The 26,369-nt window shown below is 47.9% G+C and overlaps 1 protein-coding gene across 1 annotated transcript in view; it reads left to right on the top strand.

Moving 5' to 3' along the window:
- The window catches only part of ATP7B (ATPase copper transporting beta), a gene marked incomplete at its 5' end in the record, with an annotated part of 88,610 nt that extends 63,331 nt beyond the window's left edge, over positions 1-25,279 (top strand). Inside the window, 12 exons of the mRNA XM_081082709.1 lie at positions 8,853-8,980; positions 9,095-9,249; positions 9,572-9,706; positions 12,014-12,208; positions 14,140-14,322; positions 15,694-15,859; positions 17,054-17,197; positions 20,188-20,330; positions 21,802-22,005; positions 22,102-22,219; positions 23,398-23,500; positions 24,641-25,279. Coding sequence (XP_080938835.1) covers positions 8,853-8,980; positions 9,095-9,249; positions 9,572-9,706; positions 12,014-12,208; positions 14,140-14,322; positions 15,694-15,859; positions 17,054-17,197; positions 20,188-20,330; positions 21,802-22,005; positions 22,102-22,219; positions 23,398-23,500; positions 24,641-24,914 — 1,948 coding nt within the window. The 3' untranslated portion in view covers positions 24,915-25,279. The remainder of the gene's footprint in view (positions 1-8,852; positions 8,981-9,094; positions 9,250-9,571; positions 9,707-12,013; positions 12,209-14,139; positions 14,323-15,693; positions 15,860-17,053; positions 17,198-20,187; positions 20,331-21,801; positions 22,006-22,101; positions 22,220-23,397; positions 23,501-24,640) is intronic.
- Between the last annotated feature and the right edge of the window lie 1,090 nt (positions 25,280-26,369).

Genomic DNA, 26,369 nt, shown 5'->3' with positions numbered 1-26,369 from the left:
ATTAAAAATGATTATTTTCATTATTGCTGGAACTTATATAGCATTTGCTGTTTGCCAGACTCTATTCTAACCTCTTTTATTTAATCTAACAAAAATATAATAATAATAAAACTTTGAGTAAGGGACTAATAGTACCAATATTTTAAAGATGAGGAAACTGCCCTAACCAGTTTGGCTCAGTGGATAGAGTGTCGGCCTGTGGACTGAAGGGTCCCAGGTTCGATTCTGGTCAAGGGCATGTACCTTGGTTGCAGGCACATCCCCAGTAGGGGGTGTGCAGGAGGCAGTTGATCGATGTTTCTAACTCTCTATCCCTCTCCCTTCCTCTCTGTAAAAAATCAATAAAATATATTTTTTTAAAAAGATGAGGAAACTGAAATTCAGAGAAGCTAAGCAACTGGCCCATGGTCACACAGGTAGTAAGGAGTTGAATTGGGATATAACCCAGCCTGTTGGTTTCAGAGTCCATATTCTTTATCCTTACATATACTGACTCTTAAAGCATATTTAATAATAGGGACATTTTTACAAATTTGCTTCTGTATTTCTCTGCTCAGCCTCATTTTCAAATTCTAAATAGTGGTTATTTATATGCTTTCTTCACATTCCTGAAATCTCCCCAGCTCTACCACTTTCCCTTTTAACCTGTGATCTGACTGGTGACTATTGACATCTACCAGTTTCCTGCCGCTCAAATTACAAAGCTGTCTTCCCCTGCTGCACACTCCTGCCTGCCCCATGGAACATGGGTCTCTCTCCTTGGGCCTCTGTTCAGGAGCTTCCTCTGTTGATTTCTTGTTGATCTTCAGTGTCTCCATCTTTGCAGATTGTTACCATCCAGTATGACATATACTCCAAACTCTGTTGTTTACACCAACCTGTGCCCTTCTCCCACTGTGTACTTGTCCATTCATCACACTCTTGCCAGTGCCGGTTCACTGGCTGTGACCTCCAAGAGACAAACTTCTGAGGTCACTGGCACAGGTCCTTGTTCCCCAGTGGGGTTCTCAGTGAGCCTGTGTTGAGTACATGAACCATTCAGTGAGACCTGAAGAACTAAGTTAATGAGGCACAGGCTGACTGCAGCACTGTATTGTCTGGCTGCTGGCTTTTAAATACTAATCAGAATTATGATGGTGATAGCTGAGATTTGAGAACTTATTATGTACCAGGTACACTACTCAGCACTTTGCATAAATTATCTGATTTAACCCTGATATGCCCTATGAGGCAGGTGCTCTCATGATTCCCCTTTTATTAGGAAGAATCTTAGGTATGTGTCCACATCAGGTGAGTGGCAGGGCTGGGACTAGAGCCCTGCAGACACAGAGCCACCCTTCAGACAGGAGGACCCCGTTGGCACTTGTAGGCTTGTTGGCACCTGTAGGCTTCCACGTGCACTTGGTTACTTCTACACTAGTAACCTTCTTGGCTGCTTTATTTTTTCCTTTTTCTTCTTTTTCAATTTATCTTTATTGATGAAAGTATTACAGATGTCCCCTTACCCACCCACCCTCACTCCCATCCCTCCCCAGGCCTTCCCCAAATTATTGCTTTTCTTCTTCTAAATGAATGACGAGAGTTTCTGAGAAGTGAAAATGTTCAGGTGAGGAATAAAGCCAAGAGCAACTTCATTTACTGTTTACCTTTCATTTGGAAATGCGTCTGAAAGCGTGGATTACCGTGGCAATGGACAGCTCCATTGACTTCAATACAGGAGACATGCATCTTTGCCAGAAGGCAAAAGCTAGTTGAAATACCAAAGTACTGTGGGGCTAAACACCTGCCATAACTCAGTTCTTTTCCAAAGATGGTGATTAATTTTTGTTGGTGGACACATTATGGGCCTGACTACTACCATCATAATGTGGTGGTACCATTTTTTAAGCTAGGAGCTCGAAGACCATTCTGGCTTTGCCTCAGATAGGCTGTGTGCTTGGAGCACATCAATTAATGCCTGTTTTGTACAGTTCCTCTCTGTCAAATGGGGGAGGAGGGTCCTGACAGGGTGTTCTGGGCTACTTGGAGGAGATGGGCCCATGGTCACCCCTTGCTCTCCTGCCTTTCTGAGTAGCTTTGGCACCAGACCTCCCCATCCCCAAGTCAGACTCCACCTCCTACAGGGCCCTCCTGCATCTGGGCCTCTGCTGGTATGGACAGGTCCGCGTTGCCTTCTGAAGGCCACTGGAGTTTCCTGCCTCAGCTGGCTCCGTTCAGTGAGACCTTCTGCCAGGGCCACCTCTCCTTTCTCTCCATCCCAAGTCTTGGGTGATGGGAACATCTGCATAGCTGATTGATCTGGCAGTCATTTCTTCATTCTCCTCATTCCTTAAATTCAATGAATCTTGGCTTTCAGTGTTGGCCCCATTGTCTGTTGTCTTGGTGTGTTACAGACTGTCGCTGGGATACCTTCTATCGCCTGTGTCTTCATTCTCAAAACCGCCCCAGGTGCCAATGTTGTTCCCCTGCCTGTTGGAATCCGTCTCTTGGGTGGGCATAAAGACCCAGTCCACCTCTCCGTGAATAGCACCATCCCACACCAGCTCCCAGGCAGAGGCCTAGGTGTCCTATGTGACTCCTTTTCCTCTCATCCGCACTTACAGGCTCTGTCCTCTCACTTCTAGCTCCACAGCTGCTGGTGGCCTCGCACACTGCCCTTCCCACTGCAACCACACTTGCTCAGGCCACTGCCATCTCTCGTCTGAAGCATTGTAACACTCTTAGTCTCCTTCAAAATATTTACCACAAATCAGATGGCGTTATTGTGTAGCTATTTTGCTATTGTACATACTCAGCACACATGTGAGACTCAGCATCTGCCCTGTGTGCCTCTTGGGATCAGCCTCTTGTCCTGTCATTCCTCCGAATCGTCCACCACTGGCAGTTCCTAGGAAGAGGCTCTCTCCTGTCTCCAGGCCTCTGTACACTGCACGTGTCATCTCTGCCTCTGAACACCTTTCTTCCTTCCCCTTCACCTGGCTCCTGTCCTTCAGGTCTTGGTTTAGATGTCGTGTCCTCCAGAAGCCTTTTCTGTCCCAAGGCCTGGCTTGTGGTCACTCCTCAGTGCTCTCCAAGCACTTGGTGCCTTCGGTCACCCTGGACATACACGTGGCAGGTGCTCAGATACTGACTAGTTGAATGAATGAAACAACTGTCAAATGTTAAATAAATTCCACATGCATATTGCTTGACATTGAAAGGCCTGTACAGCCTGGTCCCCAATCTCCCACATTGAAGTGTTTTGTTTCTTATAACTGGGAAAACAAAATTATAAATTTTATCTAGACCAGTGGCTATTCTAAGTGTGTGTGTGTGTGTGTGTGTGTGTGTGTGTGTGTGTGTGTGTGTTGTCTTTCGTTTTTTGTTTTGTTAATCCACACCCAAGGATATCTTTTTCCGTTGATTTTTAGAGAGAGTGGAAAAGAGGGAGGGAAGGGGAGAGAGGAACATCAATTGGTTGCCTACCACAAAGGTCCCAATGGGAGCCAGGGATCAAACCTGCAATCTAGGTACGTGACTTTGACTGGGCCCTTGACTGAGAATCGAGCCCAAGACCTTTCAGTGCTTGGACTGACATTCTAACCACTGAGCAACACCAGCCTGGGCTTTTCTATTTATTTTTAACTTGTGTTAGACAAGTAAGCAGACAGGCAAGGTAAACAGACTGCTGGCAGGAACTCTTAAAGTTGAAGAAATGCTAGGGTAAAAGCTGTTTCAATTAAATATATCTCCACAACTCAGCATTTTGGAGGCCATTAGTTGCTAAAGGAGAAATGCTACTAGGAACGCACCAGAAGGAGCCACCTTCATCCCTATAAAGGGCTGTTCACTTCAAATTAAGCTGTTCAGAGTTAGGAAGATTGGTTAATTCAGATCAAAGTGGAAATTTAAAGTTAGATTAAGCAGATATTAGCATTACTAATACAAGGGCACCTAATTGGACATGTGTGCCAAGTATCACCATATAAGCCAAAAGCCTAGTAGGTAGCTAATGGGGGAGGGGAGATTCTGCCCCCACAGTCCTCTTTTCTGAAGTGAGCAGGCGTTCCTTTTCCTGACACAGCTGCCTCTTGCCAAGTGGAGACCTCTGGGATGATAAGCATTTCTCCAGGTCATACAGACAGGACTCGGAAAGGCGGAGTCGGAGCCTGGATGTCTCCATCGCGGAAAGGCTTCAAAAGAAAGCAGAGTATTCTTGAGTTGCAGAGATCCTCCCCTTCTCCTTGTTCGCCACCCTGCCGAGTCACCAGTTTACACATCCGACACTCAGGACTTTAGTCTGCTGCCCACTTTCCCTTGAAAGGTCTCCTTTTCAGTACTCCCTTTATTTCATTACTAGAGGCCCAGTGCACGAAATTCGTGCATGGGTGGGGTCCCTAGGCCTGGCCAGTGATCAGGGCTGATCAGATTTGTGCCTCCCTGCCTCCTCCTTCCCTCGCTCCCTCAGCATCCCGCTGCCACTGATCACCTGCCATGTTCCACACCACCCCCTGGTGGTCAGTGCACATCATAGCGAGCAATCAAACTCCTGGTCTCCAGGTTGAACTCCCAAGGGGACACTTTGCATATTCGCCTTATATATATATAGATGGCAATTATTGAAGTAACATATCAAACAGGCTTTAGCTTCTAGCCCTCCCAAGAGGAAGGCTCCACTTTGTCCTGTTCATTACTGCAGCCTAGCACAACACTTGTTAACACAGAGGCTGGACACTTACTATATGTCAGGCACTGGGACTCCCATCATCTCAGGTAATCTTGGGAACAAAATTGCTATTGTGGAAAGGAGGACTCTGGCTTTGAACCAGGGTTTGACCCGGATTGCACTGCTGCTCCGTGGCGAGGACTCTGAGCTCCTGAGGTCAGGGCCATGTCTGCCGTGCTCACTCCTGTGTCCCCAGCTCCTGATGCACACAGTGCACACATGAACTTAGTCTCAGGGTAGGCTTCGTGTGCTCAGGCAGCCTGCACCAGGTGACACCGCGGGAGCAGTGTGCCCTCACAGCCTCGCCGGAAGGTGGCAGCGTGGTGGGTACATCTGGACCTTCAGGTTCAGGCAACATTGAGTCCTCACTACAGAGGACATTCCTAACACTTTTTAAAAAAGAAAATATTGATGTAAATATGTAAAACCTGTCTGCACAAGCTGGTTCCTGAGTCTTATACATTTATACAGTGATTTTTCAAGAAATGGGCACCTATGTCCAATTTTGTACCTTTCTAAGAAATGTTCAGGTTTCTGCCCAAATGGGTGAATATCACCTTATCTCATATGCTTTTGGGAAGATTCAGAGAGAGAAGACATCTACAAATCTAGCACTGTACCTGCACTCAGTAAATGTCTTTTTCTTTCTCACATAAATAAGGTGGCTTTTTGTACATCCTCTCTGGTAGTGTAAATCTAGTCTTTGTAGAACAAAAGGACAGTATAAAATAACCTCTGATTTCTGCTTGTTGTACAGACCTGATTTTCTGATTTTTCACCATTTTTTCGTGAGCCAGCAAGTGCTGTATATTTGGCCCACACAATGATTTTAGAGAGGTGCTCCCAAAGCTGGTCCAGGTTCCCTGCCTGGTCCCTCTCGCTTTCTCACTCTTCCTGCTGGTCCTCCTCCCTTTCTCTCTCTCACCACCCCACCATCATACAATTTACACTTTATGTGCAATTCATGATTTCCTATCTTAATTCGCTCCCTCTTCTGCTTCTGTTATTTTCTCCCCTTTCACAACAAAACTTCTTTTAAAAGTTGTCTTTAGCTGCTATCTTCATTTCTCTACTTCACATTCTCTCTTCAGCCCATTCCAGTTGAGCTTCTGCCTCTACCAATTTCTGCAATTGCTTTTGCCAAAGACATCAAGTAATTTCCATGTACCCAAATCCAACCTTAATCCACATTTCAATCTCTCACCAGCACTTTTAGCCTTTATTGCCCCTTACATTTTTCTTTTTTATTAATGTACTAGGGGCCCGGTGCACGAAATTCGTGCACTGGGTGTGTGTGTGTGTGTGGGGGGAGAGTGTCCCTCAGCCCAGCCTGCCCCCTCTCACATACTGGGAGCCCTCAGGCGTTGACCCCCATCACCCTCCAATTGCCTGATCGGCCCCTTGCCCAGGCCTGACGCCTCCGCCAGAGGTGTCAGGCTTGGACAGGGGACCCCCATCTCCCCCCGATCACTGGCTCTGGCCCCCACCCAGGCCTGAGGCCTCTGGCCCAGGAATCATGCCTGGGCAGGGGACCCCCATCTCCCTCTGATCGCTTGCTCCACCCCCCGCCCAAGCCTGACGCCTCTGACCCAGGCTTCAGGCCTGGGCAAGGGGACCATCATATCCCCCCAATCCCCGGCTCCGCCCCCCACCCAGGCCTGATGCCTCAGCCAGAGGAGTTGACCCTCATTACCCTCCGATCACCAATCACCGGATCGGCCCCTTGACCAGGCCTGAGGCCTCTGGCAGAGGTGTCAGGCCTGGGCAGGGGACCCCTAGCTCCCCGCGGTTGCAGGCTCCGCCCCTGCCCAGGCCTAACACCTCTGGCCTAGGAGTCCGGCCCAGGCAGCGGGGACCTGCAGTGGCAGCGGGGGGCGCCGCGATCGTGGGCTTCGCTTTAGGCCCAGGCAAGGGACCCCTAGCTCCTGGGACTGCCAGCTTCGACCGTGCCCAGCTCCCATCGCTGGCTCCACCCCTACTTCCTGCTATCACTGGCCAGGGCGGCAAAGGCGCCTGATTCTCCGATCATGGCTGGGGGGGCAGGGCAAAGGCGGCCCCAGGGCCGCCTTTGCCCTGCCCCCCAGCTCTTAGCTCCCCCCTGGGTTTCCGATCACTGTCAGTGGCAGGGGGCTGCTTCCTGCTTTCCCTTTCGCCTCCCTGCATTGTGCCTACATATGCAAATTGTAGCCGCCATCTTGTTGGCAGTTAATTTGCATATAGCCCTGATTAGCCAATGAAAACGGTATCGCCGTACGCCAATTACCATTTTTCTCTTTTATTAGTGTAGATAATTTATATTCACTGAAGTACACAAATTAATTCTAATATAGAGCATGATGAATTTTCTGTTTTTGCATCTGTGTAACTACATCTGCATATGTGATGACGTCTGGGTGCTCCTTCGGATCCTCTCCTTTTCCTTCGCTTCACTGGCTGGCCCTTTGCATCTCCCTCACTGGCCCTTCCACTCTTACTCAACCTCCAAATATTGGTATGACCCATGGCTTAGTTCCAGATCTCCTTTTTTCCTGTTACTCTTCTAGGTAAGCTCTTAGCATTTCATGGTTTCAAATGCTTTTCTATTTTGTCAGCCCCAGATTTGTACCTCAAGCTCTGATCTCTTCTGTCAGCTTCAGTCTTTTGTGTGTACGTGTGTTAATCCTCACCTGAGGATATTTTTCCATTGTTTTTTAGATTGAGTGGAAAGGGAAGGGAGGTGGGGGAGGTAGAGAGAAAGAACATCAATGTGAAAGAGACACATCGATTGGTTGCCTCCCGCATGCCCCTAACCCGGCCGGGGTACGAACCTACAACCCAAGTAGATGCTCTTTTTTTAAAAAAAAATATATTTTTTTTTATTGATTTCAGAAAAGAAGGGAGAGAGTTAGAAACATCAATGATGAGAGAGATACACTGATCGCTGCCTCCTGCACGCCCCACAGTGGGGATCAAGCCCACAACCTGGGCATGTGCCCTGACCGGGAATTGAACTGTGACCTCCTGTTTCATAGCTCCACGCCAGCTGGGCCCAAGTACGTGCTCTTGACCTGGAATCAAACCCGAGACCCTTCCATGTGCGGGCCGCAGCTCTAACCCCTGAGCAGCACCTGTCAGGACTCCAATCATATTTTCAACTTCCTACGTAACATTAAGTCATATAGGCATTTCAAACCTAACAGGTTAAAATGGAGATTTTCAGTTAGCCTCCTCTTTCCTCTTCCTCCCTCAGCTGCTTCTCCATAGTTCTTGTCATTTCATTACATGATTTCTCATCCACCCAGTGGCTTACACTGAAAATTTAGAGTTCATCTTTGATTCTTTCCCTGTGTATTTAGTGCATCTGCTCATCTTACTGATGCAGGCCCTAAACACTTCCTGGGTATTTCATCACTCCATCTCTAGCCTGTGCCATTGACATCTTTTGCTTGGGTGATTGCAACAACCTAACTCTTATCTCAGCTTCTGTTATTTCCCCTACAGCCCATGCTCCTGCAGCAGCCAAAGAGATGAAAATGGGAATCAGATTATGTCACTTTCCTACTGAAAACCCTACATTCAAGCATACGTACATCTCTGCTCTTCAAGGTCCAATGTGATCTGCATTCTGCCTGCCCCACTTTCTTCTCTCCAGCAATGCTTGCCAGCTTCCTATTTCTCAAAGGCACCCTTTCTGTCTGTCTTAGGGCCTTTGCATTAGCTGTTTTTTCTCCCTTGAATGTACTTTCCCAGGTATTTTGGCCTCTCTTGTCATCCAGATCTCAACTCAAATGTCATTGTCAAGTGAGGCCTTCTCATTTTTTTCCTCCCTCCACAACTAAAGAAGCCCTCCAGTCACATTTTCATCACAGCGTTTATTTAATACCTGGACTAATTTGTTTGCTCTGTTTCCTCCACGAAATTTGTCTTCATGAGGTGGGGACTTTGCTATCCCAGTCACAGCTATATTCCCAGTGCCACAATAAATAGTAGTGGCACAATAAATACTGACTCAATCTGTAACTGACAGATACACTGAATACCGCTGTTCTGTGTAAAACTAGTATAGTGTAACCAGTCCAACAGTTGTAGAACTCAGCCCGAGTGACAGACCAAGAGGGTGAGTTGCAATGAGTGGCCATGTGTGTAACTTGAGTGGCATTTATTGCAGAGAGGAGCAAGTGCCCATGGAGCTGGTGCAGCGGGGTGATGTCATCAAGGTTGTTCCAGGGGGAAAGTTCCCAGTGGATGGGAAAGTCCTAGAAGGCAATACCATGGCCGACGAGTCCCTCATCACAGGTTAGGTGACTTGTTTTGCATTCCCTTCGGGTGGGTATCAGTGCAGTGGCAGGTCCCATGAACACTGAATGGGGTTTTAGTGCATGAAAGTTGGTCTCTTCTCTCCACCTCTAGGAGAAGCCATGCCAGTCACTAAGAAACCTGGAAGCACAGTGATTGCTGGGTCTATAAACGCACATGGCTCTGTGCTCGTTAAAGCTACCCATGTGGGCAATGACACCACTTTGGCTCAGATTGTGAAATTGGTGGAAGAGGCTCAGATGTCAAAGGTAATGAAAAAATGTAAAGAACAATATCTCTTCTGCTTCTCATTTCAGAAATCATCCCAAGAGTTCCAAAGAGTCAGGCAGATATTATTGAGTCAAGAGTTAATGAAGTGGTGAAGACCTGGGGTGGGGGGTGGGGGTGAGCTAGAAGAGGTCAGTGGCGGGGGGTAGGGGGGGGGAAGAGGGGGCATACTTTCAACAATAAAGTGTGGTTTTTTTTTAAGTTAATGAGGGAGCTGAGAATCCCAGTCCTTGTCCATTCTTGTGGTGTTTGATTGCTTTGCAGATTGTAATTTCCTGTGGTCTTGGTGTTTTATTTTTATAGGCACCCATTCAGCAACTGGCTGACCAGTTTAGTGGATATTTTGTCCCATTTATCATCATCATTTCAACTTTGACGTTGGTGGTGTGGATTATAATCGGTTTTATCGATTTTGGTGTTGTTCAGAAGTACTTTCCTGTAAGTTGAATGCTGTGGGCTATATGGTTGTTGTTTTAGATAATCTATTGCCATTAACCCTATTCTTTCATGTCTTAGATTCAATGGGCTTTGGTTACCCATTACATTTTATTTGCTTGCTTTACTTATTGGCAGCAAAATCTTAGCTGTGGTAAGAAATCAGTCACTTTACTTCTGCAGGTTTTTATTAAAGACTAGAGGCCCGATGCACAAAATTCTTGCACTTGAGGAGGCCCCTCAACCCGGCCTGAACCCTCTTGCTGTCCGGGAGCCTGCAGGGAGTGGGCCTAAACCATCAGTCTGACATCCTTAGCACTGCCGTGGAGGCAGGAGAGGCTCCCGCCACCGCTGCTGCACTCGCCAGCTGAGAGCCCAGCTTCAGGCTGAGTGGTGCTCCCCCTGTGGAAGCACACTGACCACCAAGGGGAAGCTCCTGCATTGAGCGTCTGCCCCTTGGTGGTCAGTGCGCATCATAGCGACCCGTCATTCTGCAGTTTGGTCGATTTGCATATTAGCCTTTTATTATATAGGATAGGATGATCTTTGCTTCCTAGTTAGATAGTTTCACAAACATCAGTTGGCTCTCAGTTGCAATGCTTCAAGCAGTATTGTCCATTTGGAGAGTTTTGAACCACACACCATAGCAGATAGGTCACTTCAGATTTTGATGGCATGCATGATAATATTTAACAAATTTTAAGAAAAATGTATTTTTGCTGTCTATGTCCATAAATACCACCTTTAACCTTGCAGCTTCCCAAGCAATGCTAGTGGGTTTTTAGTAAATACCTATTAAACATGAGGCAATGGTCTATACATATATTTTTAGTTTAAAAAGTGGATGAAGAATTTATCTTAAGAAATGTAGTTTTATCAAACGTTTAAAAAGGTATAAAATAACAAAACAAAAAAAAACTTTCTGCTTCAGAAATTAGAGCTTAGTGATTTCTAATTGGGCCTGATTTTGTCGCCCCCAGGGACATTTGGCCATGTCTGGAGACATTTTTGGTTCTCATGACTGAGGAGGGGATGCTACTGGCACCTAGTGGGTAGAGACTAGGGATGCTGTTAACATTCTACAATGCACAGGACAGCCCCCACAAATAATTATCTGGCCCTAAATATCAATAGTGCTGACGTTGAGATCCCTTGATATACATAAAAAGCTAATGACCCACTTACTAGTAGAGTAGTATTTGATAACTGCCCAGGGAGTAGAACAATGTTTTACCTTATTTTTCAAAAATATCTCATACTTAGCCCAGTGTAATATGTATTTTACCTTAGAGCCATAGAATAAGAAATTGCAACTATGGAATGGATAATACTTTTAAAAAACTTGTTTTTACTCATAATTAAAGGTATATCATATTGTCGGGGTGTGTGTGATTCACTAAGATGTCATTTTCTCTCTTAAATTTCCTATCTTAAAATGAAAAATGTCCAAGTTTTACATTTTCTGACATCTAAGGAGACTTCATTGCTTTTAAGTAACCTATGACTGTATTCCAGAATTTGCCACTGGCTACTGTGGCACCTCACTGCCTAAAGTTTCTGCTTTTGTGGGAGAGCAGCTCATTGGCATGTGGCTATGGGAAAATTCAGTGTTAAACAAATTGGAATATGTGACTTTCTGCTGTTCCCTGCCTTTCCGTCTTACTTTGGCTTCTTTTGTTTTATCTGCAATATCAGGGAGGATGCTGGCAAATGAGGTACTGCATGTTCCTTTAAGATACTGTTGTCACTGTGCTACATAAAAATCACTGTAGGGACAGGGTTCATGTCAGCTTCTAGAAGTCTGTCCAATCCCATCACAATGCCAGGTGTTATTTTGGTAAGAATTATTGTGTGTGTTTTTTTAAAAACACACACAAGATCATCTTACCTCTAAGAAATGCATTATGTCTTAAACAACAGGCCCTCTACCCAACTCCAACTATTTCTATAAAAATTAAATTACCCTTTAATAATATATCTTATTTTAGAATTCTGCCTTTCAAAAAGAAAAAGTATGTAGATAGAAGCTAATGAGATTGTGGTCTGTATCCTTGATTTAGAAAACTTACTTTTTATTGTAATTAAGTGAATATAGTATCTCCTCATTGTACTCCAAAGACACCAGCCATTAAAAAAAAAAAAAAATGAAGATAACTCCAGATGTCAGAATGCAAATAATACCAGTATGTGCCACCATATCTGGAAAAGAGACCCATACTTTGTTTTGAATTTACACAGGAAACAACAATGATTAGGATTCTGTGTGATTTCTCATTTCACTCTCCGCTTACCTCTCTTTCCTCTTTTCAGATTCCCAGTAAACATATTTCCCAGGCAGAGGTAATCATCCGGTTTGCATTCCAGACATCCATCACAGTGCTGTGCATTGCCTGCCCCTGCTCCCTGGGCTTGGCCACACCCACGGCAGTCATGGTGGGCACCGGCGTGGCTGCCCGGAACGGCATCCTCATCAAGGGGGGCAAGCCTCTGGAGACGGCCCACAAGGTTGGCCCAGCACTGCAGTGCTCCTGACCGTCTTTCGGGGTCTTGACTAGGATGATTTTGTAGTTGTTTACTACATGATTTTTTTTAAACTTTGAGGTCTAGTGAAAATAGTGTCTGTTTAAATTTCATATTAAGAGAGAAACCTGAAAGAGGATAGCACTGTTCATTAAGTAAAACAACAGGAAGCGAGGACTGACAGAATGATAGCAGCAGTTAACAGTTATAGAATTAAACACTTTATAAATATTAGCTGATTTAATCTGATCAACAGCTTTGAGGTGGTGCCATTATTCCCATTTTACAGATGAGGGAGCTACAGCAGGAGGAGGCCAGGTGACTTGCCTAAAGGCCTTCAGGTAATAAATGGCAGAGCCAGGTTTCACACCTGGAGAAAAGTACCAGCTCTGCATCTGTGTGATTAGCAGAGGGGTCCTGTGACCTGGGGAGTGGAATAATGGGCAACTGTGTATAAAGAATCTTCCTTTGGCCAAACATACCAATCCTTAACCTTCCACTAATGTAGTCAATATTTGTTGAGTATGTACTATGTGTGGGTCTTATGGCTGGCGCTCGTCATGGTCTTTGGCTATCAAGGATGGGGAAAGACAAGTATGGAGTAAGTAAAGAACAAGTGCTATGAGATGGGGTGCAACGCTGTGAGATCAGCTCAGCAGGGGGCCTTGCATAGACTTGTGTGTGTGGGACTGGCCATGAGGGTGGTGTACCTGAGAGCTGACAGTTGAGTGAGAGTGAGTCAGAAGACGGAGGTTGGGAAGCCTGTTCTGGCAGTGGGGAAAGCACATGGAAAGGACCTGGGGGATAAGGAGCCGGGTAGGGGGTGCTGTATCGTAGACTCTATAACATCGAAGACTGTGAACTGTTCCCATCATTGTATCCCCAGTGTCTTGCCCAGTGCCTGGCACATTGAAAACACTCAATAGTTATTTGCTGAATAATAAATGAGGAACTGAAAGAAAGTCATTGAGAGAAAGAGAAATCGATAGATCAGGCTATTGAGGGAAAAGGTGAGGGAGAGAGGGACCTTGAAGGGTCTTGGAGGTTTATGAAAGGATTTGGAAATTAGCACAAAGAACAACAGGGAGCTGTGGAGGGCTTTGAAGCGCCTATGTGATGTGACTGGATTACTTGTTGGGAAGATCTGGTTACAAAGTGAAGGATGGACTAAAAGGAGGCAAGAATTGATGGAGGAAGACCAGTTGATAGTGTTGAAGGGGCCAGCACTCAGCTGCAGAAACAAAAAGCTGGATCTAGTATTTGTTAATGAAGGGAGAACCATGCTTGTGGGTCATAGTCTGAACACAGCAAGCAGACCTAATATGGGGCTTGGTGGACTCTGGCCGTAGGAAAGCAGGTGCCAGTGTGGCTGTTATTGACTGGCTGAGCCCACCCACGGGGACTGGTGCAAAGCTGCCATTGACTAAGTGGCGCAGGTCTAAAAACTGGCTCTGATGGTTTCCTGTTATTATGGCCAAGGAATACTCCCTTCCTTGAACTTGGAGTGCAAGAGCTTTAATGTTATAGGCTTTTGCACTTACACAGGCCAGAGAAAAGCGTGATTGACTCAGCAGATAGCAGTAGGTAGCCGACTCCCAGGTCCCTGGCTCCTGATCCTGCACAAGAAATCTGCCAGTGTTACTGTCCAGGAGACGGCGTGCCATCCCTCGCTACATCGGAGTGAGAGTTTCTGGCTCAACCTGGTTAAGGTTAAAACATAGTGATGATTTCGGGGAGGGGGGAGGCATAGAGGGAAACAGTTTTTGCAGGGAGAGTGGTTGAACCTTGTGATTGATTGCAAATGATTATGTCATGAAGGATTAAGGACTGTTGTTAAGTTCTGCCTCAAGATTGTGTGGATTTTAAAGTCCCTTCCATCTGTATTTGTGCTAACCGAGATGTGGTTGTTTTGATAGATAAAGACTGTGATGTTTGACAAAACTGGCACCATTACCCACGGGGTCCCCAAAGTCATGCGGGTCCTCTTGCTCGTGGATGTGGCCACGCTGCCCCTCAGGAAAGTTCTTGCTGTGGTGGGGACTGCGGAGGCCAGCAGTGAGCACCCCTTGGGTGTGGCTGTCACCAAATACTGTAAAGAGGTATGAAGACCTGGGCATTGCTCCTCCTCCCGCTCCTCCCTCAGCCTCCTCTCTCACCTGTGAGGCTGGAGCCTCCAAGCTCCTTCCTCCTAACAGGCTTTTCCTCTCAGCTGCCATGGCACCTCAGTCAGCTGCCTTTGAGGAGGCCTTGGCTTATGTGATCTGGAAAACCACTTAGCAGGCCAGTGGAGATGGGGCTCGCAGTAGTTGGTCCCTTGTCACATCTCCAGATCATTGCAAAAGCAGCTCAGTGTTAACAGTCATTTATTGAGCATTTACTGAGCACCTGGGCTCGGGACAGCTATGAAGTTGGGAACTCTGCCTCTCGGGGCTGCTTGCTGGTTGGGTGAGGAAGACAGATGGTATGTAAATTCCATCCTTTACTTAGTGCAAAGGGATACAGAAATAAATGGGGTCTTGGGATGATGGGATAGAAATCCATGCAGTCGGGAACATCTGAAATGGAGAGGAGCCAGCAGAAGTGAGCGGAAGCCCAGTGGGTTCTTGGCACAGTTACTTGGGAAGCATTCATCTTTTGATCTTCTCAGACGAAGGTCCTATTTAATTTTCTCTATTTTCAATATGAATATAGAAGCAGCAGAATGCCCCAGAATACTGCCCAGAAAAAATGTAAACGGTGTGGGCAAATACAATTATCAGTAAATGTAGAGGGTTACATGGATGCCTTGAAAAAGTTGACAACTCTTCCTGGACAGGGAACCTTCTAGAAATTTCTTTTCGTGTTTCTGTCTTTCATGTAGGGCCAGGCATGCCATTTCACCTCTCACCTTTCTGATATTTCAAAAAGAATTCTGCTCACCCTCAGCCATGCTTCCTTTGCTGTTTTGTTAACCCAAATAAAAACAGTGCCCCACTCCTTTCTCCTGCCACATCACCCTCCTCCACGGGTCTGTAAGTGGGCAGTTCTCTCTTAATAGCCTCAGAATAGCTTTGTTACCACTTGCCTATTCCATTATTTTAATGAAATTACTTGTGACATAAAAATAACATATTTCCTCTCTTTGACACCTTTACAACTCCCCATCCTTAATTTGAGATGTTTCATGTGAATAGCCTTTCTCCTAGTCTGCAACATGTCCAATATCATGAGGCACCCACCTAAGGACAGAGTTTTGGCTATTTAATTTTGTTCAATTTAATAATTAAAATGTCTGTGTCAGAGAAAAGGAATTGCTGAGTTAATAGTTTATCTCTTTACCTTTTCCTGCAATTCTACTTCCCATCCCACCTTTCCCTCTTAATTCATGGTTGGGGCTGCTCTCTCTCCTACCCTCACCCCCATCTCTGCCCTCCTCCCTCTCACCTCCCCCTCTGTTTTCTGGTTCCTCTTCCTGCTCCCTTCCTTCACAGGAACTTGGAACTGAGGCCTTGGGATACTGCATGGACTTCCAGGCCGTGCCAGGCTGTGGAATTGGCTGTAAAGTCAGCAGCGTGGAAGGCATCCTGGCCCACAGCGAGCACCTGACCGAACGGGCCACTCACCTGAATGGGGTTGGCAGTGTCCCCACGGAAATAGGTATCCCTGGCCTTTGTCTCTGGTGCTCAGCCGGCCAGGGGTCGGGTCTGGCTGGGTCAGGGGGCAACGTGCCAAACACAGACAGCACCATGCTACCTGGTTCCCCTGCTGTGGAGAAAGGTGGTTCATGGCAGGTGCACTGCACGCCTCCCTCCCCAGGAAAGCCTGAAGTTCCTCTTGTATTTGATTCCTCTGACTCTTGATGCCAATGGCAGACAAAAGTAGTCTATTACGTAAATCTATAGAGTATTGCTCATAATTTTGAGTTTCCACTTTCTTATCCCAAGTTAGCCTGGCTTCTTGTGAGCTACAAGGTGGACAGCTGGGAATTCTGCTTTGTTCTTCCTAAACAGGAAACCTCCCACTTAGTAGAACTCTGATGGGAAGTTTTGTGTTTACAGACCCAGCAGCAGTCAGGGAAAGCTGATGGGAATGGTCTGGCCACGCTAAGCAGGGACACTGCTTGGAGTGAGAGCTGCTTTTGAATAATGGCCTTTCTTATTCTAAGGATAGCTTGGTATCCATCAGTGTAAGAGTATGAAAACATAACACCCCAAACCAGAAAAAACAACAACTGTGTCTAGTGCTTTCTCTTAAGTATGTTGGTAATTGAGTCTTGATTTAGATTTCACTGTTGGAAGCCATCTGCCACCTTCTAGCAACTTAAAGCCCTAGGATGACCTTTCCATTTAGTGTCCAGGGACTGGTTCATGCAGTGACGCCTAAGTTACTGGCACACATGGAAGGTGACAGGAGAAAGACTCACTGGCCTTTTAGGAGGTATAGCTTTAAAACATTTCATAGAAGTAGACAGAGTACTTGCTGTTCACCTTGGGTCATCTAGTCACCACTTGCATTTGATGCTGGAGAAATAACTCCCTGAAAAAGAAGCAGCAGATTCCTCTAAAAAGCAGATAGGGACACCACATAATGTCTGATAGGTTTGTAACATTTTCACACATAGAAAATGTACCTTTTAATGTTCCGTTTTAATTCATACCCACATGTTCTACACATTAATTATACTTTTCCCCCTGGTCCTTTAAGGATGGTGTTCTGAGAGGCACTTACTAAGTGATAATTTCTCGGAATGGTCAAATGGATATTTTGCCGTTAAAAGGGCTCCATAGTTTTTAGTAATTTCTCATGATGAAATTACACTGTTTTGGAATAACCACAAACTCTTTTGAACAGACGTAGCTCCCCAGACTTTCTCTGTGCTGATTGGAAACCGAGAATGGATGAGGCGCAACGGCTTAGCCATTTCCAGCGAGGTCAGCGACGCTATGACAGACCACGAGATGAAGGGCCACACGGCCATCTTGGTGGCTATTGACGGTATCACTCTGCCTTCCTCCTGCTCTCTTAGACATAAAGCTTCTGGCGATGTCAGGCAAAAATAGATCCTGCCTCTTTAAAAAGAAACAATCTCCCTTTACTAATTTTAGTTTTTCCTTGTAAAAGATTGCGCTGACCTCTTTTTCATGGCATCCCCGGTCCCGAGGCCCTTTCCCTTGCCCTCCTCTGTGCCGCAGAGCCAGCTCTGCTCTGGCACCTGTCTCCTTGTGCTTGGAGTTCTGTCTTCACCATCATTGTTTGCTGCAGTCCAAGCTAGTAGCTTGGAGTCTTCCTCCTCATCACTGCAGACAAAGCAGCTCACTTTCCAAGAGGTTTAACCCTAGCATGCCCTGAAAGAATGAGGTCCCTGCAGCTTGCCTCCACTTCTCAAGATGGAGTGTATCTAAGGACCCATTTATATCTTGGGCTTTACATCTCAGGTAGATTAGCATCTTACTTGTTAATGTTAGTGTCTGCTAATAGAAGTAAAACTATATGCAGATAAGAACTAATTTAGGTCCTCTTTCCTATTCGCTTTTTCACTTTCCTCCTCCCATCACGAGGCCGCCTCCTATGTCCTTGTAAGCCCACAATTCCCTCCACTTGACAGAGCAGAATTGGCTCAACTGGAGTCATGCCCCTTACACATCACTCACACTCACTCTGTTGCCGCCACACCTCAGGCCTCAAAAGCCTTCCTGCCTCAGTATCTAAAAGGTTCACTCCAAAAAAAAGTTTATTCAAGTGGCTTTTATCACAAGGGAAAAAAAAGGAAGTATTGATTTTCTTCCTATTTGGACAATCATCACTTCCTAAGTAGTATTTTCTATATTTGTTATATTTGTCATGTCTTAATAGCTAAGGTATATTGAGTTATGAGCTAGATACTCTGCAAGTGGATGTGCCATGCGGAAAATTTGGAAAATTCTGAGAGCTATAAGGAAGAAAATGGAGTTTCTTATTAGCCTACACCTCAGAGAGCCACTGTTGACATTTTGATAGTCCTTCCAGACTTTGTATGCATCTGTCCTATGTAAATTTTTAAAAAAACAGAATCAAACCATATTATCCTATCTAATAAAAGAGAAACATGGTAATTGGCGTATGACCGCTACCCTTCCCATTGGCTAATCAGTGAGATATGCAAATTAACTGCCAGCCAAGATGGCGGCCGGCAGCCAGGCAGCTTGAAACTAACATGAGGCTTGCTTGCTTCAGTGATGGAGGAAACCAACGTTCCCCGCCTGCCTTGCCGGCCTCTGAGCTTGCAGTTTAAAAAACATTGTGACAAATATAGAAGCTAAACAAAACCCCAGAAACCTGCTTTCAGCGATCCCGGGATCTCAGAGCTGGAATTGATACAGAGTTTCAATTATAGAACCGAAACAAACCAGATACCTTCTTTCAGCAGCAGAGGCCTCAGAGCTGGAGCCTCAGTGCTAAAGCTGGCCCAGAATAAAAAAAGAAAAAAGAAAAAAAGGAGCAGTTGGGAGCTTCACTCCCAGCCTGAAAACAGCCCTCAGCCCCTCACCCAGACTGGCCAGGCACCCCAGTGGGGAACCCCACCCTGAAGGGTGTGTGACCAGCTGCAAACAGCCATCATCCCCTCTCCCAGGCTGGCCAGGCACCCCAGTGGGGACCCCCACCCTGATCCAGGACACCCTTCAGGGCAAACCAGCCGGCCTCCACACATGCACCAGGCCTCTACCCTATATAGTAAAAGGGTAATATGCCTCCCAGCACCGGGATCAGCAGAGCCGCGAGGCCTCCCGGCACCGGGATCAGCGTGACAGGGGGCAGCGCCCAAACCCCCGATCGCCCTGCAGCTCTGTGTGTGACAGGGGGTGGGGCCACAACCTCCTATCTGCCCTGCTCTGTTCCTGACAGGGGAAGGCGCCCCAACCCCCTGATCGGCCCTGCTCTGTGCCTGATAGGGGGGAGCTCCCCAACCCCCTGATCACCCTGCGGCTCTGTGTGTGACAGGGTGTGGCGCCCCAACCCCCCACCCCACGGGCCCTGCTCTGTGTGTGACGGGGTAGAGCCATAACCTCCCCATCGGCCCTGCCCTGAGTGTGAGAGTGGCAGCATGCCAACCCCCTGATCAGCCCTGCTCTGTGGGTGATAGAAGGCGGCGCCCCAACCCCCCCCCCCCCCCCCACACACACACACAGGCCCTGCTCTGTGTGTGACGGGGTAGAGACATAACCTCCCCATCGGCCCTGCCCTGAGTGTGAGAGTGGCGGCGCCCCAACCCTCTGATTGGCCCTGCTCTGTGGGTGATAGAGGGCAGCGCTCTAACCCCCTGATCTGCCCTGCTCTGTGTGTGACAGGGGCGGTGCCCCGACTCCCCTATTGGCCCTGCTCTGTGGGTGACAGGGGGAGCTCCCCAACCCCCTGATGGGCCCTGCTCTGTGAGTGACATGGGGGAGCTCCCCAACCCCCTGATGGGCCCTGCTCTGTGCATGACAGGGGGGAGCTCCCCAACCTCCCTGATTGACCCTGCTCTGTGCGTGACAGGGGGTGGCGCTGCAACCTCCCCATCAACCCTGCCTTGAATGTGATGGGGCGGTGCCCCACTCCCCCCAATCGGCCCTACCCTGAGTGTGACTGAGGGTGGCATCGCAATCTCCCAATCCGCCCTGCTCTGTGCATGACAGGGGGCGGTGCCCCAACTCCCCAATTGGCCCTGCTCTGAGCCCGACCAGGGGCTGCACCTAGGGATTAGGCCTGCCCTCAGCCACCCGGTAGCAGGCCTAAGCCAGCAGGTCGTTATCTCCTGAGGGGTCCCAGACTGCGAGAGGTCACAGGCCAGGCTGAGGGACTCCTCCTCCCCCCTGAGTGCACAAATTTTTGTGCACCGGGCCTCTAGTGTTCTATAATTGGGTGTTTTGTTTCTTGTGGGTAACACGCTGTTAAGGAAACTGAAACTGGCTGTGCTCCTCGGGCCACCAGGGCCCTGCTCCCTGCACCCACTGTGGTGTCTCCCGCAGGAGTGCTCTGTGGAATGATCGCCATTGCAGACGCCGTCAAGCAGGAGGCCGCCCTGGCTGTGCACACGCTAAAGAGCATGGGTGTGGATGTGGCGCTGATCACGGGGGACAACCGCAAGACAGCCAGAGCCATCGCCACCCAGGTCTGGGCCGGGACCCTCTTCCCCTTCTCAAACTAAAGTGATGTTAAGCTCACAGAAGCAGTTTGAGGGGAAAAACTAAGCACCAGTGCATCCAGCACTCAGCTTTGCTTCAGCTTCCCCCTGGATGGGTTCTTTTCAGCCATGCAGCACCCCCACCCCCACCCCCACCCCTGACCACCATGCTGTAGCAGCAAAGGTCACGCCCTGGGGCCTGGGAGCTGTGATTCATGCAGGACTGGCTGCAGTCCTGGAAAAGCAACTCCATCATTCTCCATTCCAGTCTTCACAGTGAACAAAAAAAACCACCATGGCTTGAGGGCTGACATAAACAACTTTGTAGTCTTTATGTTGAAGGAATGTTTTGCTAGCTCAACTCTTCCTACTGGTTGCACCAGATAAGTGACTGATCCCAGGCAGTTCCCCCACAGCCCTGGGTTCTGAGTTTGGGCTGTGCAGACAGAGCTGCTGCATGCTTTCCTGGCCCATCTCACGGGGATGGCTCCAGTACAAATTCCTGAAGAGCATATATACCCCTCCTCCTAAAAATGTGTGTACAGTGGTATGCTTTTGAAAATGAATTGCACCTTATGAGGGAAGCAACAGTACCTCTCTTTACTGGGCATTTTGCTAATGATGGACTTGTTGAGTTACTCCCTTTCCTGGTTAAAACTTGTTCATTCATTCAGCAAGCATATATTAAACACCGCCCAGGCTACAGAGAGGAGTGAAGAGGGTACCTGCCCTTAAGGAGCTCCCAGTCCTGTGGGAGGGTGGACCAGTGACCAACTATAAAATGAGTCCTTGGTGTTTCAACAGAAGAGTGCATGGGGCATGTGGGTGCTGCCAACTTCCCTCCAGCCTGGCAGGGGCTGGGGATGCCTTCCCAGGGGAGAGGAAGCTTGAGTCAGGAGTGGTCTGGTGAAGAAGAGGGGGCAGGAGGAGGGAAAGCAAGCTGGCCTTCCAGGGCAGAACAGGCAGCAGGAGCACCGTCCAGGGGTACAGAGTAGTGGGGAGTTGGAGAGCACATGGAGCTGAATGGTGCAGGGAGCTGGAGATGAGCAGAGATCTAGGGGACGAAGGGGACCTCAGGAGGCAGACCGAGGAATTTAGATGTTGTCCTAAGGGAACTGGGGTCCACTGGAGGAGACTAAGCAGGAAAGGAAAATGACCAAATAATTTGTTTTGGAAAGACACTGGGACAGCATATGGAGAAGAGAGTGGGAGGCCGGGACATGGGCTGGGAGACCAGTGAGGGCCCCAAACCACTGCCTGGCCTTGTGATGAGATCAGGGAGTAAATCTGCCATGTGATCTAGAACCTGTGGGGCTTGGTGACTGACATCCTTGACGACCTGGAGGCCGGGTGGGGGCTGGGCAGGAAGATTTGGGTTTCTGCTACTATTCCTATCCTTTGCCAACACCAGGCATTATATATTTATTTATTTTTTTATGGCTATTTTCCTTTCCTTTAGGTTGGCATCAACAAAGTCTTTGCAGAGGTGCTGCCTTCTCACAAGGTGGCCAAGGTCCAGGAGCTCCAGAAGGAAGGGAAGAAAGTCGCCATGGTGGGAGACGGCATTAATGACTCCCCAGCCTTGGCACAGGCCGATGTCGGCATCGCCATCGGGACAGGCACAGATGTCGCCATTGAGGCGGCTGACGTTGTTCTCATCAGAGTGAGCGCGCTGTGCCTCCTCCCCGTTGTCCAGGCAGTGGGAGGGGTAAGGGCTGTGGGCACAGCTCCTGGCTCACCAAATGCTCCTCTACCTCAGAATGACTTGCTCGATGTAGTCGCTGCCATTCATCTCTCCAAGAGGACTGTCTGGAGGATACGGCTCAACCTGGTGCTGGCGTTGATCTATAACCTGGTTGGCATTCCCATCGCAGCAGGTAACGGGGCTCTCCCTGCCTGTGGCCTTTGCCTCTAGCTCTCTGAGTGCCCGGTTCCTGCCGAACTTAGTGCGCAGCCCACCTCGCTGGCTGGCTGGCCAGGAGCATTTTAGAAAGTGTTGATTTTATTATGTGCTCTGCTTGCTAACTCTCTAAAAGTAAATGAGAAACTTCAGAGAGAACCCCAACCTTCATTCACTCTGGTTCTCTCTGAAAAGCTGCCAAGATGCTTGACTATTTATTTACTATGGCCCTGTTTTCTGAACCATTTATTACACATACAGTCTGAAAAACTAGCATTATTAACAGTTATGGGGCCCCTGCTACATGCTAGGCACCGTGATTGATGTTTTAGAACCTTAATTTAAAAATGCATCCTGCCCGAAATGCACCCTGTCTCCCAGGAAGAGATGGATTTTTCTGCCTCATAACTCCTTTCTTCCCCGTTCAGTACTGAGTTACCCAGTAGGAAAAAGCTCTTCTGCAAGGAAAGGCTTCCACGTGGGCTGAGACCTAAAGTTTGTAAACACAACTTTCCCACTTCATGTCCCCTGTTGTGCCTGAGTGGTTAAAGGTGACTCACATGATGATTAGCATGTCTGCCTGAACGTACTGGGTGGGGTGGGCCAGGCAGCTGTACCTGCTGCTTCCAGAGCCAGCCCAGGTGCTGATTCACTCCTGTGTTTGTGCCTCTGCCACAGACCTTTGCCCAGATGTGGACTGAGTCTCCTGGCCCTGTCCTGGGTCCTAGCTCACATTGCCCTTTAAAAAGATGTTTTGAGCCCTGAGGGAAGACAACCCATGCAGACAGGTCTGTGGTCACGAGCAGTGTGTCCTCTGAGTGCTCACAGTCCCCGCGGTGCCTCAGGACAGCTGGCTCCCCCATCCTGCTGCTATCGCTCTGGTTCCTCAGATTCACTGTTCTCCTGGAGTTTCCCCTGAAATGGTGTCGGCACCTATGGACAGGCCCAGGAAGGGCAGGGTGGATGGGAGACCCCAGTCCCTTCAACAGCGCCCCCCACTGCCCAGCTCTGAGATAGCCTGCTTTAGAGGCCTGCAGGCATGTGCTCACTGTGGCAGGGGGCTTCCAAGTTATACTGAGCATTTCCTGGTGGGCCCTCTCCTTGCTCTCTCTGGGCTGCACAGTGAGTGTTCTCTCCCCCCCTCAACCCACACAGGTGTCTTCATGCCCTTTGGCATCGTGCTGCAGCCGTGGATGGGCTCGGCAGCCATGGCAGCCTCCTCTGTGTCTGTAGTTCTCTCGTCGCTGCAGCTCAAGTGGTAAGTCCCCACAGGGCATGAGCATGTGCTGTAGGTGAGGCAATACTTGCTAGGCCCCTTTGCACTGCATGAGCAACACAGTTTCGGCTGGCTGGTGCCCCTCCTGGGCCAGCAGTGGGTGTGTGCTAAGCTCAGATTCCTGATTCATTCACCTAAGGCAAAGACCTAAGGGACAGCTGAGTGTATAATGATTTATTAGCACCACGATCAAGTAATCTATCACTTAACAGTCATCACGTGCTGGGCTATTCTAGTTATTTTGCTCAAGGGCTGCTTATGTAAGTACAGTCATGTGCCGCTTAACCCGAGGTATTCAGTCTGGGAAGTGTCGTTAGGCAATTCGTCCTTTTGGGAAGGAACATCATAGAGTGCACTTGCACAAACCTAGGTTAGGTATAGCCTACTTCATACCTAGGCTGTATGGTATTACCATTTGCTCCTAGGTTACAAGCCTGCACAGCATGTTACAGTACAAAACAACATGAGAATAATTCAAGCACAAGAGAAAATGATGTAGTCAAGAGATGCAGTGGACAGGAGATGTATGAGGTTGCTGCCAGTGTAGTATGGCATAGTGTTTTATAGCAAACTGGTTTTTAATAAGTAGAAAGAATACATCCTAAAATAATAAAAAATATAGTAGAGTAAGTATACAAACCATTAACATAATCGTACATCATCATCATTATGTTCTGTACATAATTGTATGTGCTGTACTTTTATCTGGCTGGTAGCGTAGTGGGTTTGTTAACGCCAGCATCACCACAAACACATGAGTAATGAGTGCCACAGTGGCTCTGACATCTCTAGGGATAGGAAGTTTTCGGCTCCGTTATAACCTTATGGGACCTCTGTCACATATGCAGTCCATTGTTGACCGAAACATCATTATGTAGCCCATGACTGTATACAGGATCCCTGTGTATTAATATTTTTCCTTTTTTAAAATAGATGTTTATTTACTTATGCTTTCATTTAACAAGAAGTTAATGCCAAGCATTTGGATACAAAGTTTCTAAATTGGGAGTTTACCTGAATCCTAGGAGTTTAATACTACGTGTTATTGAAATACTTGGATGAGAGGCTTTCAAAAGCCTGTGTCCAGAATGATTCAAATGCTCTTGGAATCTTACTTTGCAGCTATAAGAAGCCTGACCTGGAGAGGTACGAGGCCCAGGCCCAGGGCCGCATGAAGCCCCTCACTGCATCCCAAGTCAGTGTGCACATTGGCATGGATGACCGGCGCCGGGACTCCCCCAGGGCCACGCCCTGGGACCAGGTCAGCTACATCAGCCAGGTGTCTCTGTCCTCCCTGAAGTCTGACAAGCTGTCTCGGCACAGCACCTCAGCTGATGACAGTGGGGACAAGTGGTCTCTGCTCCTGAATGACAGGGATGAGGAGCAGTTCATCTGAAAGCTCCAGGCTGGTGCAGACCCCATGGTCCATCTCCTAGCTGATCAGCAGCTCTAGCCCCAGGTGCAGCATCGCAGCCACTTCCACGCCCTGGACATTCAGATCATTCCTCCCTGCAGCAGATGGCATTGTCCAGATGTGGCTCCTGGGCAGAACCACCCTGCCTGGATCCCACAGCACAGGGTGAAGCCTTATCCAGGCTATTGGTGTGGGCTTCTTGGAAACCTTGCCGACTCTAGAATAGGGTGGACAGCCACCCCTCTTACAGACCTCGGCTTTATTTAGTATCTGGGATGACTGTCTGTGAAATGAAGAAAATCTTACCAGGACCAAAAACTTAGCTGAGCCTTTCCATAGAACTCATGAAAAACCTCGGTGTTGTCCTCTTTTTTAAAATTCCCCTCGAGCATCATATCTCTAAGATCACAGTTTACCTCAAGTGCATTCTTTAGTTTCTGCTGGTACAGCCTCTTCTTTTTCTGTCCTTGACACTGGGGGTGGCACCCTCGTCTTTCAGGGCAGGACTGGCATCCTCCTGGTCCCTGCTGCTGCTCTCAGGCGCTTCTCAAGTGCATGTGCCCATGTGCGCTGCCGCCTGAGTCTGCTCACTCACATGCCCAGCCAGAGAGCTTGCCAGTTCGTTCTTGCTTACGAGCCACTTCTCTGTGGAGTCTTGACCATTGTTGCCCAGATGGAGTGAGGGTCTCAGAGCCTGAGACTTGAGAAGTCCAGCTTCCTGTGGGGTCCAGGCGCTTGGGCCCGGAAAGACTTGTGGTGCTTGAAGACCTGTTGGGGGAGACTCGTGCAGGCAGGAACCTACCTCATGGCTCCTGGAGCTTCAGTTACATGGTCTGCTGTGTGACTGTTACTTCATGGTGAAAAATGTAGAATTCATGGTGGTTTGTGCAACTCTGAGGAAACAAAGATTCCCAAACTAGAGGGCATCACAGCTCTTCTCCATGAGCTTCTACTGCATGCTGAGTTGGTGGTGCTTTAGGAAAGGGGTGGCCACAACTTCCCAAAGGAAAAGTCCTTTGTAACTTTTGGTGGCTCTTTGTGATTGCATGACCCTGGAGGGGCAGGACTGTGGCTAGTTTTTGACTTTGGAGTTACTATTGACTGACAGATCACATGGGAATAGACTAGTAGAATCATAATCTTAGAATAGGCAGAGCAAAGCCCATTCTAAATTCTAAAGTGAATCCCTTGTCACACACACAAAATAATTTTATTTATTGAGGGTCAGTTATTTTCCAAGGCAGTGTAAGCACTTTTTATAAGTTAACCTCTAATCCTCCCAACAAACCACCAAAGTAGGTATTATTGTCCACCTTTCACAGGCAGGGGAATAGGCTCAGAGAGGTTAAGTACCTGCTCAGGGTCACACAGCCAGTACACTTGCTGGAACAGGGGTCTGAATGCATGTCTGCTGGCTCTGAAATCTTTTCTTTCTGC

The sequence above is a fragment of the Myotis nattereri genome (genome assembly GCF_964212035.1).
Source record: "Myotis nattereri genome assembly, chromosome: 2".
In the NCBI taxonomy this organism is placed as follows: Eukaryota; Metazoa; Chordata; class Mammalia; order Chiroptera; family Vespertilionidae; genus Myotis; species Myotis nattereri.
Note: the sequence above shows the minus strand (reverse complement) of the source record. Positions and strands in the feature narration are given on the sequence as shown.